The 19,028-nt window shown below is 42.9% G+C and overlaps 1 protein-coding gene across 1 annotated transcript in view; it reads right to left on the bottom strand.

Annotated features, from left to right (window-relative positions):
- ctnna1 (catenin (cadherin-associated protein), alpha 1) overlaps positions 1-19,028 on the bottom strand; it is a 127,341-nt gene that overhangs the window by 23,974 nt on the left and 84,339 nt on the right. Inside the window, 5 exon segments of the mRNA XM_083785769.1 lie at positions 15-53; positions 55-167; positions 4,969-5,169; positions 6,905-7,061; positions 9,502-9,594. Coding sequence (XP_083641895.1) covers positions 15-53; positions 55-167; positions 4,969-5,169; positions 6,905-7,061; positions 9,502-9,594 — 603 coding nt within the window.

Genomic DNA, 19,028 nt, shown 5'->3' with positions numbered 1-19,028 from the left:
AGTATCGGGCTCACCCTTATCATGAGGACGGCCTTGCGGATGTCGCGGACGCCGTTCGTACACGAGGCGGGACGCGTCGATGAACTCATTCTCGTCCACGGGCTGGGAGGGGTTGGCGCTCAGGGCCTCCACCGCCGCTTCAACCTGCTCCGTGAACCGCGGCATAACTGTATAGGCATGGAAGAGAGGGAGGGAGGGGGGGGGGGAGAGAAAAGAGCATGTGGAAAAATGTGAGAAAGCGACGGAGCGAGAGAGAAATTACATCGATTGACTTCTCACTCCGACGTGTGTCGATGTGGGGGTGAGGGCGGCGGGCGCGCACAGACAATATAAACAGACAAAAGACAACGGGAGGCCACACAGACTTGTTTCCATGTAAACATCCCATTATTCATTCATAAACATCTGGACGAACAGAGGAAAGCGCCATGCATAAAACCCCCTAAAATCCGGCTGTATGAGAGCTTACTGCTCTAATCCGTAGCCACGGCATTCCCCCGTGTTGATAGGCTATCTCTAGGCTTTATGACATAACAATTTACAAACACAGACATTCATAAGAGGCAGGCTCTGGAGAGAATAGTAAGAATCCCAACTGTGGTTTGTTGAAAATACAAGATGCCTTTGCTGTATAAGTAAAAAAAAAAAAAAAGGATTAGCCTCTGAACAGTTAAAGCCAAATGTGGTGGTAATAACAAGAAGCTCCGACAGTTGGCATATGTTCATGTATTCATCTTCTGCGTATTACCAATCGGAAGTTAAGAGGAGTTGTGCGGGGGTGGGGCGAAGTAATAAAAAAACACCAGGATTAACACGCGAGCAGTGGGATTCTGGAAATAAAACAAGGCCACTAGTCAATGTGTGAGGGAGGTTACAGCCTGCATTTATTTAGCATGATGCATAGCAGCTTTGCAATTCAACGTTTTACAAAGCGATCCCAAAAGGCAATGCATTTTGCCCCACGGGTGCTGCCTCGGAGGGATGCCGGGTACGTTTGCATTAACCCATTTTGACCCGAGATCAGATTCTAAATCCGTTTGAAAATGACAGTTTTCTGAAAAAGCTATGTTTCTATGTCGTTCTTTGATTTTTCCAAAAAAAAATCCAGACCTACAAGCTTGTAGTGCGCCACTCGGCTTGTAGATCTGCTATTTTTCAATAGCTAAAGCGTAACATAATGCTAACACCAAAATAAATTACAATTGTGTCTTATGTACCAACGAAAGGTCACGAGCACATGCAGAGCGTGTTCTGTAGATCGAGGCATCACACAAATCATCAACAAAAATAAAGATATGACATCTTAAAACATTTATAGAACAAATTTAGTTAGCAATTTACCGTAGTTTGCCAACAAAAACTAAAAGTTCCTCTCATAAACCATTCAATTTAACACAATCAGTGACGGAAGTCCTTCAAAATAGGAGCTCTGGGGGTGCCGGACTGACATTGGCCGCTTTTACTCTGAAACCCACGACCCGGAAACGATCCACTAAATAAGTGTGCTTTACAATAGCTAGCTTACATTGCTATCATTTTAATTTATACGATATATAATCGAAAAAGCGTTCATATTTTTCGATAACGACTCGCTCAGTCGCTGTTCATTCCTTGCAACTTCCGTTGCCCTAACGGGTCCAATTGGTTCCGTTTGTACTCTCAGAGTTAAATTAACAGTGATTTTACAATATAAATGAGGGTCTGTAGACTGATGCATGTCAAACTGGGGAGTTAAGATTTCAATAGTCATGCACGGATTGCACGCTCTAGACAAAATTGTCCTACGAACCGCTCAATAATTGTTGCTCGATAGAAATGACATGTTTCCAAAGGATCGTGAAACAAAAGCGCAATTTAGCCTCATACAGAATAAAAAATAACATCAACCTCCGTCTGCTGATGAGGCCCTTATCCCATTCAGGCCTGACGTCGAGAATTAAAAAATAAATGTTTTCTAAATCGTAACAATTTTCGGAAAGATTTGAGGCACATTTTAACGATTTTTCAAAAATAGCAGACCTACAAGTTCATAGCGCGCCACTCGGTGGCACGCTATGAGCTTGTAGATCTGCTATTTTTCAATAGCTAAAGTTTAAAGGATAATTCCATGCTAGAAGGCTTTCTTACCTTTCTTTGTAGTCGTTACGTCCCCACCAAAGAGGTGCAGGTGTTTTTTTGTGCAAAAACTCCTTATTGGCTATTTCCTCTACCATAAGCCCTCAATGAATTGCATTGAATGGGAATTGAATGGGGCTATGGGGTGTTGTGCTAATTCGCTTATTTGCATCGAAATAATAATATTTGCACACACCCCATAGCCCCATTCAATTTAATGCAATTCATTTAGGGCTTATGGTAGGGGAAATAGCCAATAAGGAGCTTTTGCACAAAATAGCACCTGGACCTCTTTGGTGGGGACGTAACAACTACAAAGAAAGGTAAGAAAGCCTTTTAGTATGGAATACTCCTTTAACGTAACGCTTAAAACACCAAAAGGGGTTCCCGCCCAGAATGGGTTATAGAGGGATGTAGTGAACGGAAAGGGAGGGCAGTATAACTGTATAAACGCACTTTTGAACCTCTTCAACATTCATCACACTGGGCTGATATTTGGAGTCCCAGGAGAGCCCATTATCTTCTGGTTTCATCTGCTGTATTCCATTTTGATTCTGGCACCCATTAAAATCACTGAGCTCACTAGCTTTTAGCATAAAGTGCAATATAGAGAAACACATAAAGCACTTCACTTCTCAGAAAGTGAGGGGAAAAAAAACTTGAAAAGCAACTGCTTTTTTGTTGCTTATGCAAGTGTATAGCTTGTGGACTTGGGTTTATCTTAAGAGAGAATTTCAGGTCTTTTATCCTTCTTCAGATTCTTCAGATTCAGATTCTGACACTTTTAAATGATCATATTTAATATCTGCCACCATCCCAAAATAAACGTCGGATTCCTTTCGACATAGCAACCAAAGTTATGCCGTGATAAACACCCAAAGAAATGCTAACCAAAAACAGGCTCCCTCTCAGTTCCCAGTTCTATTTTCATATCGGCATGCTAGAGATAAGATCTTTATTGTCACTGTATGAGACATACAACGACATTCCGTTTAGTGCAACCACAACATATAACGGTATCAACAGAGAGAACACAAAAGACACAGAAAAACACTGATGTCTGTAAGAGCCATAGTGGGGGTTAACGAGTCCTATACAATGCACCTGTGTGATATTAGGAGGTTAACATGTCCTGTAGAATGCAGCTCTGTGAGTTCTGAGTTAATTGTATTAATGAGCCTTAGCCAATGGGATGCTCCTTGCCATGTTGATTAGCAACTCATATTGTCTGGGGGGGGGGGGGTTTGCTGGCAGTGTGAATTAAGTGAAGCAGCTTTGGAAGCAACACAGTTTTTGACCACACACACACACACACACACACACACACACACACACACACACACACACACAATGGCTACGTTTACATGAGCAGTTAAATCCCCTTTTCATTCCGAATATAAGTTTAATCCTATTAAACGTTGTTATGTAAACACCTACAAAAACTTACATCCGAATGAAAACGCTCGATGCGATCTAAAAACCATTCCGATGTCACTGGCCGGATTACTCCGATGTTCAATGTGATTGAAAGAAAATTGGACTCATGTATACACTGCTTCGGATGTAAATTAATTCTGGTCTTTCTGAGCATGCTCATTTCCATTGCGCTCCAACTCCAAGGCGCTCATAAGCCTCATATCCAAGGCGCGCCGAGGAGTTTGCACATAGAGCGCGTTATTTCGTGCATTTTGTGTGTGTGTGTGTGTTCAACGGTCTCTCTCTCACACTCTCTCTCTCTCTCTCTCTCAAAAATAACGAGCGACCCGATACAATAATAATCAGTGTGTTGCGTGCCCTGGCCGTGCTGTAGATAATAAAGTAGGCTACACATAAAAACGAGATGATCACCTTCCCAGCGGAGAAGGGGAGCCGCGGCAGGAGGGGAAAAAAAGACGGTAAACATAATATGTCCGTCCCTATCCAAGCAGCAGCCTCAAAACTACTGCGGAATGAAATGATGGGATTTCAAAGTGTCGCCTTTCGTCTGAAAGTCACAATGAATGAACTGCCTATATTTTATGTGTCCAACAGATGGCGTAGTTTCACGTGAATTAACATGTATCATGTCTTCTATCACTTCTCCATATAAACACTCATTCGGAATGACCATTTCCCATGTAAACTCGCGGCAAAAAACATTACATCGGATGTATTTTATTCTGAAGTATTTATTCGGAATGATCACCCTTCATGTAAACGTAGCCACAGAAAGGAAATAAGTTTTTGTATTGTTTTTTTTATCAAGTAAAAAACCTCTTTTTTTGTACAATACTGTGAAGAACTCCTTTTGAGACTGCTACATGTAAGTGTGCAAACTTAAAGAAGAGGAAGTTTGCCACTACAGTGTCATTGGTACCAGTGTTGTTTTCGTCGACTAAAACTAAGACGAAAAATGTTCGTCGACTACCTTCTTCCACTGAAGAAAACAAAATGGAAACTAAATGAAAACTATTCTATGGTGACTAAAACTAAGACTAAATAATATACTGACAATTTCGTCAACAAATAAAAACTAGACTAAAATGTTAGGAAGGGACTAGTGGACAACAGATCCAGTATAAGTCATTTTACACTTGGTTGCATGCTGAAAATAGCAGATCGGCTATTTTCAGCAAGTGTAAATAAGTCATTAAGACGGCAACAAGGCCCGCCAAAATACATTTTAGTCGACTAAATCACCTGTAGATTTAGTCGACTAAAATCTTATGACATTTAGTCGACTAAAACTAGACTAACACCAATACATTCCAGGTGACTAAAATGTGACTAAAACTAAGTGAAAACTATGCAAGAGACTATATGAAACTAAAACTAAAACAGAAATTTGCTGGCAAAAACACCACTGATGGGTACCTGTGTCGGTGAGGAGCTTGGTGGCCTCCAGGACCTTCTCGGTGTAGACCCCGGGCTCGTAGTTGTCCATCTCCGAGGTGACCACGTGGACCACTCGGGCGGCGCGGCCTCGGATGGCGCCAGCGGTGCGGTCCAAGCCGTCCACGTCCTTCTCCTGCAGCGCGATCACACACTTATTCACGTCCTCCAGGATGTGGTTCTCTGGGGGGGGGGGGGACCGGTTAATCATTTTACATTTTCTTTTAGCACTTTTAGCTATTAATTAAGAGGCAGTGTGTGCGCGCGCTTGCAGAGCAAACATAACCCCAGCGATCACGGATGATGTTCAACGGGCAGTGTGCAATTTGTCCGTTTATGTACGGCACTGTGTCACTGTAGTTTTGTGTCCCCGTCCAAGATAAATGTCTTTCTGGACAAAAATAAAGTATATCTTATATCTTCATGCATGTCACGGGGCAACCAGTGCCCTATACACATACATTGATGGAAAACTATGCACACACCTAAACTACAGTTGCATCCAATTAACTAACGTTTGCCGGCTGGCTTGGAAGACTGTGTTAATGGACATGAGTGCATATTTTTATTATTGTAGCTCACAGTGAATTGTAAAATTCAAATATATATTATTTGAGATAAGAGGTTAGCAATTAGTTCTGTGTCTTGGTATGGTCTCACCCAGTATAAAAGGGAGGTTCAGTAGTGGCTTGGGCAACAAGCAGGTAACACCCAGGAGAGCTGCTAGGGGTCCCTTTTGGGGAAGGGTTTATAGCCCAATACAGTTTCTGGGTTTGGTTTCCTATTTGCTTGCAAGTAATTGTCTGTCTTTTGTAAGTTTAGTCTTCAGTGTTTCTTTAGTTTGTCAGGCCTGTGTTTCCACTGTGAAATAACCTGCATCGGGGAGAAATAAAACACCCTAAAAAAGGTATTTCTGGAATCTGTCACTTTTTGGAGCCTTGGCCACTCGGCCAACTTTACTATGCAGGTGTGTTTTCACTCAACAAAAAAGAAGGACGCGGGCCACTACTGTGCCTGTGTGCCAGCAAACAAACGGCTACAGCAAGTTGAAGCTGCACATTCTCCACTAAGTTGGCTAATAGGAAGCACAAGGGCAGAGGGGGGAAAGAATGAAGACAATCACTCAGACAGCTTATTAATGGGGAGGGAGCCTGTAAAATGCAAATGTCCGCTGTGTAAACTGCAGTCCGCCCTTGACTGGAGGTGAAGGGAGTCACTCTGCTTAATGCTTAACGAGAACTCTTTAAGGCCATACCATGACGGCCCGTTGTGTGTGTGTGTGTGTGTGCATTAGCACATGTGACAGAACGTCAATATCAGACATCGTCAGTGCCTTTGTTCTGGCTTGTGAAGTTTATGTAGCGTACATAGTTCTCATCAGGAGAGGACAACTACCACTGTTCTCTTAATCAATGCTCTTAAATGCTCTCGCACAGTATATATATTCATCTAAACTAGTCCATTCCATACTAGGGCAATAAGCAACTAGTCGAGTTTTTTTTTTTCCCCCGATTTTGTAGGCCTCAAGATCAGGTAATTATAGTTACTAGCCCTTACCCGTTGTGAGATATAAAATAAAAACGGCTCGAATGTGGGTTGAAAAGTGAAAAATATTAGGTCTGCACGTGGTAACGACCACTGCCTGTGTGTGCAACTGCAGCTGGAGTGTGCTGGACACACCGAGGAGGAAAAAAACTAAACTAAAACATCCGTCAGTTTCTGACCCAAGATCAGATTCTAAAAATGTCTTCTACACATCCTGACAGTTTTCTGAAAAAGCTATGTTTCTATGTCAGTCGTTTCTATGTCAGTCGTAGCGCGCCACTCGGTGGCGCGCTACGAGCTTGTAGATCTGCTATTTTTCAATAGCTAAAGCATAGCATAATGCTAACGTTGCATGCAAGTCCCCCACACTCACCGGACACGCAGAGGAAGTCGTCGATGGACGTGATGTCGTCGACGGCGTCCGTCAGCACGCGGACCTGCTTCTCCCAGGACTCCTTGAACAAGTCCATGTTGTCCTGGGCCACCTTACTGTTGGGCTTGGCGGCCAGGGCCAGCGCCGCATTAATCACCTGCAAGCAATCACCCCGATTACAAACAATTAAACCCATTTAGGCCCGACGACGTCGGCATTTTAAATGTGTATTTTTTAGGCCTGACGTCAACATTTTAAAAGTGTATTCTTTTTTTAAAACCTCATGTTTCTATATCAGTGGTTCTCAATATTTCATGTCAAGGACCAGCCCCAAAAATATATGAAATTGGCCGCTGCCCCCCCCCCCCCCCCCCCCCCCCCCCCCCATCTGTAAATGTGTTGTTTCAGGGACCCACCTCCCAGAAGCAAAGATTTGAGTAAAAAAAAAAAAGAGTATATATTCAAAGCTTTGCACCACATGTTCATGATTTTGTTTAAATAGCAGACCTACAAGCTCGTGGCTCGCCACTCGGCGGCGCGCTATGAGCTTGTAGATCAGCTATTTTTCCAATAGCTAAAGCATAGCATAATGCTAACACCCAAAAGGGGTTCCCACCCAGAATGGGTTAACACTAGGAAGGCTGAAAAAAAATCACTCCTACTCAGTCTGACTATATCGGCCCATTCGACCGCTCTCCCCTTTATCCCCCCACCCCCGCACCACTCGTTCACACCTCTTCAGCTGGAGAAGTCATTGTTGCCTACACGCACTCACTTTTATTTATTTTTTTCTTCCCTCTCTTATGAATACATTATTATACACCCAATGAAAATGTACACTTCACGGATTATATAGGCCATTTGGAATTAGAACAATCGGTAGAAAATTGGCCGAGAATAGCACAATAGCACATTAATTATTGCCTAAATGTAGGCTACGGACTTTCTGAAAATGGTTAATCTGCAAGCTGCCCGACATTTCAACTTGATATGTTTCGTAGAGAGGGCATAGGCCTACACAAGCCAGAATTCCGTAGTTTACATGGTATTTTGAATTTTTAAAATGAGCAAAAAATAAGCGAGTTATGTAAAGAGGGGTGGAGGGGAAAAAGGCGATTATTTGGCACAATCAATCAAATATATATTAATTACATCGCGTAGCCTATAATGTTTCCCCCTCTATATAAAAATGACAATATATAACTCTAATGTCGTATTTCGTCGGGAGTCGTGTTAATATTTATTTACTCGTCATTGTCATGTTCACTCAAATAAGCAAGTATTATGTAATAAATAAATTAATTTCGTGGCTTTTTGTTCTCTTTTCTCCAGGCGCATACCCGCATCGAGATGAGCTCTGCGACAGCCGTGCTGTGCTGTTTTCAATTAAATTACTTGCAGTATAATATTAATAAATACTACATCCTATATACATTGCTTGTCTGTCTAATCATTCAAATGTTTTTCTATATGCATATTGCATAGTTTATGTAAGCCTGAATTAAAGTCTGATTACTGAGGCTTTTTCCCCCGTCTCTCTCACAAACAACGAAGCCCCATTACAACAGAGCCCTACAGCCACGACATTAGCATAGGTTGATTGCACGACCCGCTGCGTTTTTTGGACTGCGGGCGCGATGGCGCCAATTCATTGCGGTGGAGGAGGACCCAATAGGAAAAAAGGGGATATTGTGAAGGCATGAATGAAATGAATGGCTGCGTGGTGTGTTTTTTTGTGTTTTTTGTTTTTGCAGCAGGGAAATACATGGTGGATATCAAAGCATGAGAATGAATGGGAGTCATTAGGTGCGATTAAAAGAACGGCAGCGGTGGAATTCTGGAGCGGGTTTGGGGGGGGGGGGGGGGGGGAGCGGGGGACCGAGGCTGGCACGGCAACGATAAGCTCACTACGCCGCCCTTAGAGCCAATAAGACTCGGGATCATTCAGGCTTTTTTAGTAGAACTGACATACCCATTTCTTTTTCCATTAAGTTATAAGAATATGAGGACTGTGAGAGGCAGAGGAATTAAAAAACCCTATAAAAAAAACAAAAAAAAACAGATGCCATAGTCGATTGTTGTCGGTAAGCATTTATGAGAGTAAGTATATGAGAGAGCTGGCATGACATGCAAGCAAGCGCTGTGCTGTGCTGTGCTGAAAAGCTGCAGGGGTCTAGGCCAGGCATGGGGGGGGGGGGGGGGGGGGGGTTGGCACGGTACTGTGTGGGCATGGGGGAAGGGCGATAGCTTGGGCATCGAGTGAATGAAAAGAGCAGCGCTCTAAAGGGGTCTATAGGGGGACGTTCTGGGTGATAGAAGTGAAACAAACGGTTGGGTTGGGCCCGGGAACCCCTTTTGGTGTTAGCATTGTGTTATGCTTTAGCTATTGGAAAAATAGCAGACCTACAAGCTCATAGCGCGCCACCGAGTGGCGCGCTACGAGCTTGTAGGTCTGCTATTTTTGGAAAATCAAAGATTTTTTTTTTTTTAATCTGATCTCAGGTCAGAATGGGTTAATAATGAAACCGTCAGGATGTAATAGACATTTTTTTTTTAGAATCTGATCTCGGGTCAGAATGGGTTAAGCATCTAGATACCTGAGGGCAGAGGATCTCCAGCTGTTGGGCCGCCATCCGGACCAACTTCACTCCCTCCTCGTTGTTGGAGATGGAGCACGCCAGGTTGGCCACCTATAAGCACACAAACGTCACATCACACTTTGGTCAGGCACGGCATGGGCAAAGTCCGACAGACCTGGCATTCATATAAAAAAGGCATTTTGTTTTGTATGTGCATATTCCTGCATTGGGGGAGAGAAGGGAAACTTTGACAGGAAAAGACTCGCTCACCGTATAGAAAAATAAGTAAAACTCCTTAGACTGAGAGTTAGAAAAATAGTTTTTATTTTATTGTACCATGCTCTTATGGTGCTCTGTGCTCATGGTGCGATTAAAAAGCAAACGTTTGGGTCCTCAGACCTTCGTCAGTGCTGTATGATTTTCACAGACAAAGAACTTGCTCTTAAAGAGCTCCAAAACAATACAGCTCAGGTGCTGAGAATGACCAATTAGTGACATCACCAAATTGTGGGCGTGGACATTACAGAAAGGATATACAAAATCACAGTTATATAGGAAACAAGAACAGACAAAAAGGGAAGAACAGACAAAAAATAAATAAAAATAGAACGCATCCTAGCGTTTGTCATAAATGGAGCAGCCGTGCGACGCCATCAATCCCTGTTGGTACACAAAACCCGGCTCCAGGGATTAACCCATTCTGACCCGAGATCAGATTCTAAAAATGTCTTCTACGTCAGTCGCTCTTCGATTTTTCAAAAATAGCAGACCTACAAGCTCGTAGCGTGCCTGAGCTTGTAGATCTGCTATTTTTCAATAGCTAAAGCACGACATGATGCCAACACCAAAATGGGTTCCAGCCCAAAATGGGTTAATTCATAAAGCTGCTAAAATGATACGCTTATGACACTACGGAGGGAAGAGAGAGAGAGAGAGAGAGAGAGAGAGAGAGAGAGAGAGAGAGAGAGAGAGAGACAGAAGAGAGAGAAAGAAAGAAAATGTGACGTAAACAAAAGCTAAGCTGTCAAATTACTAAAGTGTTTTTTCCCCTCCTTCCTTCTTTAAATAAACGAGAATAGTTAATTTCTCACAATTCATACGGCACTGTATATACTGACAGTCCAGGACAGAGCTTCTTCCCGATGATTAAGCCATTTTGGACGGGAACCCCTTTTGGTGTTAGCATTATGCTACGCTTTAGCTATTGAAAAATAGCAGATCTACAAGCTCATAGCGCGCCACCGAGTGGCGCGCTACGAGCTTGTGGGTCTGCTATTTTTTTTTGAAAAACCGTGAAAATGTGCCTCACGTCTTTGAATATATATTACAGAGTCAACGTTTTTAACTCAAATCTTTACTTCTTGGGGGGCATCCCTGGAACTACATATTTTCCAATGGGGGTCGGCGGCATATTACATCACATTTTTGGGGTGCTTAACATGAAAAATTGAGCACCACTGATATAGAAACGTAGATATTTCCGAAAACTGTCAGGATTGAGAAAACATTTAAACTGTCGACGTCAGGCCTAAACGGGTTAAATCACCAGGCTGCCACAGCACCATTACCCTCCTAGAATCAGAGAGGCAAATATTCCTGACACTCTCAAAAAAGCCAGCGGCCCGGTGAGAGCCAGAACGCTGAGCTAAGCCATTCTGACCTGAGATCAGATTCATACGAGCTTTCCCACTGGACACACACTGGCCCATTCTGACCCGAGATCAGATTCTAAAAATGTCAGTCGTTCTTCGATTTTTCAAAAATAGCAGACCTACAAGCTCGTAGCGCGCCACTCGATGGCGCGCTACGAGCTTGTAGGTCTGCTATTTTTCAATAGCTAAAGCATAACATGATGCCAACACCAAAATGGGTTCCCGTTCAGAATGGGCTAAGCAAGTGCCGTTCCTCTGCTGCCAACATTTATAGTTTGAGAGTAAATTTTGTTGTATTGACCAACAAATCAAGCGTCCCCCGTGCTGCCCAATTTCTAAACTTTTTTTTTTTGTTTTCTTTTTTTGCATTCACCAGAGGGAGCGTAAACATTATATATCCACTTATGATGGCCAGATTTAGGTCAGAGAATTTAATGATTGCCATTTCTTAGCCAGTCCTATATTAATACAAAAAAATAAAAAAACGAAATGACTGAGCCTGAATGCTTTGTCAAAAAGGAAAAAAGTTTTTCAGAAAAACTAGAAGGCATTTATTTTTTGACCGGGCACCCATTTTGGTGTCAGCATCATGTTATGCTTTAGCTATTGAAAAATAGCAGATCTACAAGCTCATATCGCGCCACCGAGTGGCGCGATACGAGCTTGTAGGTCTGCTATTTTTGAAAAAAATCGAAGAACGACTGACATTTTTTAGAATCTGATCTCAGGTCAGAATGGGTCAATCAGACCAGTGTGTGTCCAGTGGAAACCTCGTATGAATCTGATCTCAGGTCAGAATGGGTTAAGAATCGGCCTCATCCGGCAGCAGGAGTGGATGGAAGTGTCTCTAAAGAGTCCTTGGTTGCTCCACCCTTCAATGAGCATCCCTTGTTCCCCCATTGTGCTGAACCATTAAAGGACCGCTTCACCACTTTTCAACCTATCTTATAATAGGTCCTAATAACCATGATAAAATGGCACGATGTTTTTCTACTCAGTCTGTGTCTCAGGACAGCTGTGGGCAGTTTAGAAACCGTCTTCCAGTGACATCATTAGGCAGATTTCCTTTTAACAAGATTTTTAGATTTTCATCATCGCGATGGCTTCCATTTTCGCATCGCAACTTTTCAGGACTAGAAAGCCTGCAGTTTCTATTAGCTTGTATTCCCCGTCGATGATGTCACTGGAAGACGGTTTCTCAACTGCCCACAGCCCTCCTATGAGACAAAGGCCGAGTAGAAACAAATCGCGCCGTTTTTTCATGATTATTAGTGAGGACCTATTATATGAAGATAGGTTGAAAAGTGGTGAAGTGGTCCTTTAAAAACCTGCATCTGACCTGAGGTGACAAGCACTTATGCGTAATGCCAGGAAGCTTTGATGTAAACATATACAGTTTGCCCTGTTCAACCATGCAAACAGACATGAATGCACCACATTCCTGTCTTTTCAGCAACGTCATAAACAAGAGAGGGGGTGTGGAGATTACGTTTATATATATAATAAAGAGCACTGTAGTCTTTTCACTCCCAATGATCTCCATGACTACCATCACAGCCCACATTCAGAGGATGTGTCTGGCTCTCTAAACATCACTTCCTCTGTGATATCCATGTTTGGAAGCAAAGGAAAAACACTGAAGGGCCGACCGGATAGAGCCATCTTGTCCCGTTTAACCCATTTGGGGGCGGGAACCCCTTTTGGTGTTTTAAACATTATGTTATGCTTTAGCTATTGAAAAATAACAGATCTACAAGCCCATAGCGCGCCACTGAGTGGCGCGCTACGAGCTTGTAGGTCTGCTATTTTTGAAAAAGAAATGGTGAAAATGTGCTTCAAATCTTTGAATATATATCGTTACAGAGTGAACATTTTAACTAAATTCTTTGCTTCTGGGTTGGGGTCCCTGTAGCCTCGATACCCAGGCTTTCATTTCGTCTGCGCGAAAGATGAAAGCCTGGAAAAAGCCGTGGGCTGAACCAGTCTAAAAGTGGGAGTCAACCCTTCCGGGTGGGCGTCGCTCTAAATGATGTGACGTAGCGCTGCACTAGGGGGGAGAGGAGGGGCCGGGGGTGACGGACAGATCGATGAGATCCAATCAGGGTGCGCGCATTTCTGAGGCGCGACCCTCCCATCTAGGCCAGAAATGTCTCTGCTTAGGTCAGGCTAGGGTCCCTGGAACAACATATTTTCAGATGGGGGGGGGGGGAGACGGAGGCATATTACATATACATTTTGGGGTCCTTGACTCCTTGACAATGAAATATTGAGCACCACTGATACAGAAACACACGAGGTATTTCTGAAGACCTTTTTTTTGTTGGTTTAATGTCGACGTCAGGCCTACACGGGTTAAATTGGGAAAGCACGGCGACAAAGAGTGCCAAGTACAGTACGGTATAGACCCCTTTATCCAGAGTTTCTATAGTACTTACAGTAGTAGTACTATACTAATACTACAGTAGTGTTTCTGTGGTACCCGAACTGCAACTATTGCAGGGGGGGGGGGGGGGGTCAGATGGGGTGACGTTACGATGACGTCTCATGGGTAAATAATGGTGCTCCAAACACACACAGCACAGACAGACTACTGCTGCTGACTGAGTGGCCCGGCGCGGCTGGTGCTTTTCTGCACCTGCATGAGGAAATAACTCTCCGTAGCATAATATAAATAATAACTCCTCCCCCCCCACACACACTTTCCAGCGTTCCATTTTTAAAGGTTGAAAATGTCATAAAGAAACTGAGATTGAGGCCTCACTCACCCTGACCTCACCGCCAGTAAATTTGAGCGAGTCTTTCTGTTGTTGTTTCTGGTTGTATCACATTTGACCCAGATCATTATAGGCATAAAACGACACTACAGGAGCGACATCCACCATTACAAATAAAAAAGGGCGTCCGTCGTCTAATAAATCATGACATTCTTTCACAAGAAATGAGTGCACCTGCAAGTCTCTCTCTCTCACACACACACACACACACACACACTTGGCTTCACTCTTCGCGCTTAGTGCGTGCGGTCCAAACAAATGTCTGGTTGTCTCTTAAAACGGTATCTATTTTTAGAGCGAAAAATGGGAGTGAAATGCTCTCAGTTCCCCGATGGTCTCTGCCACTGGTTCGACATACCGCATCGAGTGATTGGGCCTACATGACTAATTAACCCATTCTGACCCGAAAATAAAAATGTCTTCTACGTCCTAACAGTTTGCTGAAAAAGCTACGTTTCCATGTGAGGTCGTTCTTCGATTTTTCAAAAAATAGCAGATCTACAAGCTCATAGCGCGCCACTCGGTGGCGCGCTATGAGCTTGTAGATCTGCTATTTTTCAATAGCTAAAGCATAAAAAACATGATGCTAACAACATAGCAGAGTCATGTGAGAAGGTCCCCCGACTAGTGCCCAGGTCGGTCACGATCATGAAACTCTACTCGACAATTAATTGTCGTACAGATAATGGCTATTGAACATGCACAGGGCAAATATCATGACAATTAAATACAGAGTAACGACTGACAATGACACTGCCAGTATGTAGTATATGGCCATAATTATGTAGGCCATTTTGAACGGGTTTTTATCTTAACTTACCAAGGGGGAAAGTGGCGGAAGTGACATGAACACGATGACAAAATGTCAATTTTAATATATATATATATATATATATATAATAAGATGGTGACAGGCCAGCCCACGCCTGCAGCGCAACTGGGCTGGACTGACTCCTTTGGCCTTGCCATTGATCATACCATTAATATATATTACATACCAGTAATAAACAGTCCACACAGCTGATTCACGGCAAAATCCATCAAAATGCATCCATTTAAATTAACACATGGTGGTTAAGTGTTACACCAGTGGATATCACATTGGAAATCCATTTGGTCCATAAGTTTGTTCACAACAGGTCAATTATAATTGAAACATGCATGGCTTTCCCTTAATGGGAGGCCAGCTCCGGGTTTTAATTCAAACCGCATCGATTCCATCTATCAAACCAGTTTGATGATTATTTCTCTCGCTCTAAATCCAATCACTAATGTGAACATAATTCCTAGAAGTCATAACCCAGGCATGAACCGTAGTTTGTGAAGCCGTTCGTTAAAAAAAATAACAAAATAAATGACAGCTTACCTTAACACAAAATAACGTTGCATGAAAACAATGCAAAATAAATCAATATGTACGTTTCTCCAATAGCACAATAAAATGTGCCCCATAATATAATCCCCTGTAAAAGTGTATTCCTTTTAACCCATTTTGGGCGGGAACCCCTTTTGGTGTTAGCAATATGCTATGCTAAAATAGCAGATCTACAAGCTCATAGTGCGCCACCGAGTGGCGCGCTACGAGCTTGTAGGTCTGCTATTTTTGAAACAGACACAGAAACATGGCTTTTTCAGAAAACTGTCAGGATGTAGAAGACATTTTTAGAATCTGATCTCAGGTCAGAACGGGTTAACCCATTTTGGGCAGGAAGCACTTTTAGGGTTAGCATTATGCTATGCTTTAGCTATTGAAAAATAGCAGATGTACAAGCTCATAGCGCGCCACCGAGTGGCACGCTATGAGCTTGTAGGTCTGCTATTTTTCAAGGTTCAAAATGTCAAGGTCAGGCCAAAATGGGTTAACATTTGCCACGCAGAGAGCACTGAGCCGTCACATTCCTCCATGCGATCATGCACATTCCCATCCCGTTCGGCATGCTACCAGATGCCAGCTGCCTTTTTACAGCACATTTGTTGGCATGTGAACGAGGTGGCAGGAGGGGAGGGGAGCGATAGTAGTGCACCGTGGTGCTGTAACACACTACTCACTATGGTAGAGAAGACCCGGGGGCTGGAGGAGGAGAGAAGTGAGAGGAAACCCACAGCTTTATACATTCACACTCCAACGCACGACAGCGGGAATCGCACACACGGCGATAGTTTGCAGAGTAATTGTTATTCCGAACACACGGCCCATTTTCTGAGCTTTTTATAAAGTCCTGTATGAGAGAATGAGGCTGAAATGATAATATATTTCATGGTGAAAACAGATATATAGCAGTAATAATGAAGGGCTCGGTTGCGCATCACTGTGATGTCAGGAGCTGGCATCATTGTGTTGCCAGCTCCATATATGGAGATCTAGGGGGTGGATCTGGATTTGGGGCCCTGAACGGAGCCTGGGCAGAGCGGCGATTTAAACGCGGATGCGTCTAAAAAGAAGAGGTTCCTCTGTCTGCCTATCTTTCTTTTTTTTTTTTAAGGCGGCACACATGGCACACTTTCCTCAGCTCGGTCAGTGGTGCTAAACATCTCTCCACCGCCCGGAACCTTTAACAAAGTGGCCTCCGGCCAACGGAACTATAGGCTCAGCCCATTTCTGAGAGGATGCATTTATTTTGTCACCGTCGGGCAGAAACCTTGTATCTTTTTCAGAAATTAATTCCCTATTTTATACTTCGTTAATCGCAGTAACATACAAAAGTAGCAAAAAATAGCCGATCTACAAGCTCACGTGGCTAGCTTGTAGATCTGCCATTTCCGCCGTGCTGAAAGCAGTCGTCCGTCAAAGGTTTTAACACGGTTGTGGCTAAATAACACCATTGGAACACAGTAGGGCTGACCCAAAAAAATCGATTAATCGACGTTCAATCGATACGCACGGGAATCGATTTTTGAATTTTGAATCGAATAGTCATTAAAAAAAAGCGGCCGCTTTTGGTCCGTGAGACGGCCCCATTTGGTCCGCGAGCCATGCTTGCGCCTCGCAGCACCTCGCAACGCCTCCTCTTTCCCCGTGTTAAAAACAAGGAAGTCAACTGAACAGTGACGCTGCAGTCCCAGGAGCCAGGAAAAATTTATCAAAAGTGTGGTTGCATTTTAAAATACCCTATTTGAATAAAGGTTGTAGGCTACACGAGTGAAAATGACCGCTGGGAAAATCCCTAATTGAGAGTGTAGGCAAGCACACCACAGCTCAGTGAACATTAAATATAGGCTACCATGTTTGATAAGTCATATAAAAACATTACTTACACCCCAATGAAAATATAAACTTCACAGATTATAGATCACTTGGAATTATAACAATCTGTTGAGTATTGCCTGAATAATGCCACTATAAAATCTCAACTTTTATCGATGCGCCATTGTTGCGCTGAGAACCTTGTGGAGCCTGGCGGTGTAGGCTACATTATACTTGTGAGGACCTGCTTGGATTCACATGGTCAGTGCGCTCAGTGCGCGCACCGAAAATTCAAAGATCTGCAATCTCATGCGCTGCGTTGTGCATATTGGCTGAGTATAATGGCACGAATGAAACTAGGCCTATAGATTTATTTTGGCGATGCGGAGAATTGATTTTGCCAGCGATATCTTTTTTTTTTTCTTGTCTGAAGACTGACCTGTTCCATCACATGCAGCAGAGCAGCTCCTACAGACCCAGACCAAAACACCTTTTCTCTTTGGCATTTAATTGCACCTGATCGTATTATTGTAATTATGTAGCCTATACTATTTGCCTGTGTTTTTTCTTTTAATTATGTTTTTTTTTGTGCGCCGATGGTGATGCTCCACTTGTTTCAGCCTGTAGGCCTACAGCTATATATACTCTAAGGCCTACAGCACTTTGGTCAGCTTTTATTGTTTTAAATGCTATATAAATAAAGTTTGATTTAGGCCTATATTGGAGCAGGTGCTGGCAAATAACTATAATTACTGTAATGCCATGCAGTGAAGTTGCGCAAATGTCAACTCAATTGGCAAGCGGAGCTGCAGTCTGCAGCACAATGACTGCAGATCTCTTCTTAAAGTTTACTTATTATGGTTTACTTTCAACCATAAACCATAATATGATTGACAAACCTTGGATTATAATTCTTCATCGACCAACAGCGCATGCAGCATGACTATGAGGTCATTTAACTATGTGGGATCGGCATTGCATGTCGATTAAAAAAAATTGGATTTCACTAGTGGCATTATTCAGGCAATACTCAAAAGATTGTTATAATTCCAAGTGATCTATAATCTGTGAAGTTTATATATATTTTTCCATACGCACACTCACTGTCACATTAACTTTATGATCAATCAAATCAACCGTGGTTGATTTTATTTCTGACAAGTGTCAGGCTTGAAGAGTTCATTCATGTTACCGTTCGTTTACAATTGACAGAGGAGTTTGGATTATATATTTTTTTATTTGATGGAGAGGTAATGCCTGTTTCAGGCGCTGTTTAATTGTTAAATAAAAGACCAATCCAATATGCGCTCCTCTCTATCTTCTGCAGCTATATCGCTGTTTTATTTTAAGCCTAATTCCTTGTGCGTCAGCGTCACTGCTCGTCTCGCGCCGCCCCCCACACAGTTTTTAAGATGCCCCACAACTTTTGTAAAAAGCCTTACCTTAAGTTTTTTGTTCCATAGAGAGCCTAGAGGGTTTGATTGATTTAAGAGTTGCATTCATCTTACTGTTGGGTGGTGTTTTTTTTGGTGTTTTAACATCGGAGTTTCAATCGGAAGAGAAGCTAAATCCCTACATTTTCTGGATTATATATATTTTTTATTTGAGAGGTAATGCCTGTGTCAGGCAGTTGACTTGTTACGGTCGGATGTTTCATTAAGCCTAATTGTTTGTGCGTCACTGCTTTCATGAAGGCTTATCGTTTAAAATAAATGATACCAATCCAAGCATGCCTTTCTCTCCGCTATAGCGTTGTTTAAACCAAAGAGCCACTGCTCGCATCGCGCGCCTCGCATCGCGCAACCCCCCCCCCCCCCCGTTGGGTTTCGAAGCGTCGAAGATCTAAATAAATTTATATCGAAGCGTCGATCAAAAACGTAATCGAAGGTCAGCCTTAGAACACAGGATACGTTTTTCCATTTCATGATGGTTTTG

This window comes from Protomyctophum parallelum (genome assembly GCF_964188405.1).
Source record: "Protomyctophum parallelum genome assembly, chromosome: 16".
Classification (NCBI taxonomy): Eukaryota; Metazoa; Chordata; class Actinopteri; order Myctophiformes; family Myctophidae; genus Protomyctophum; species Protomyctophum parallelum.
Note: the sequence above shows the minus strand (reverse complement) of the source record. Positions and strands in the feature narration are given on the sequence as shown.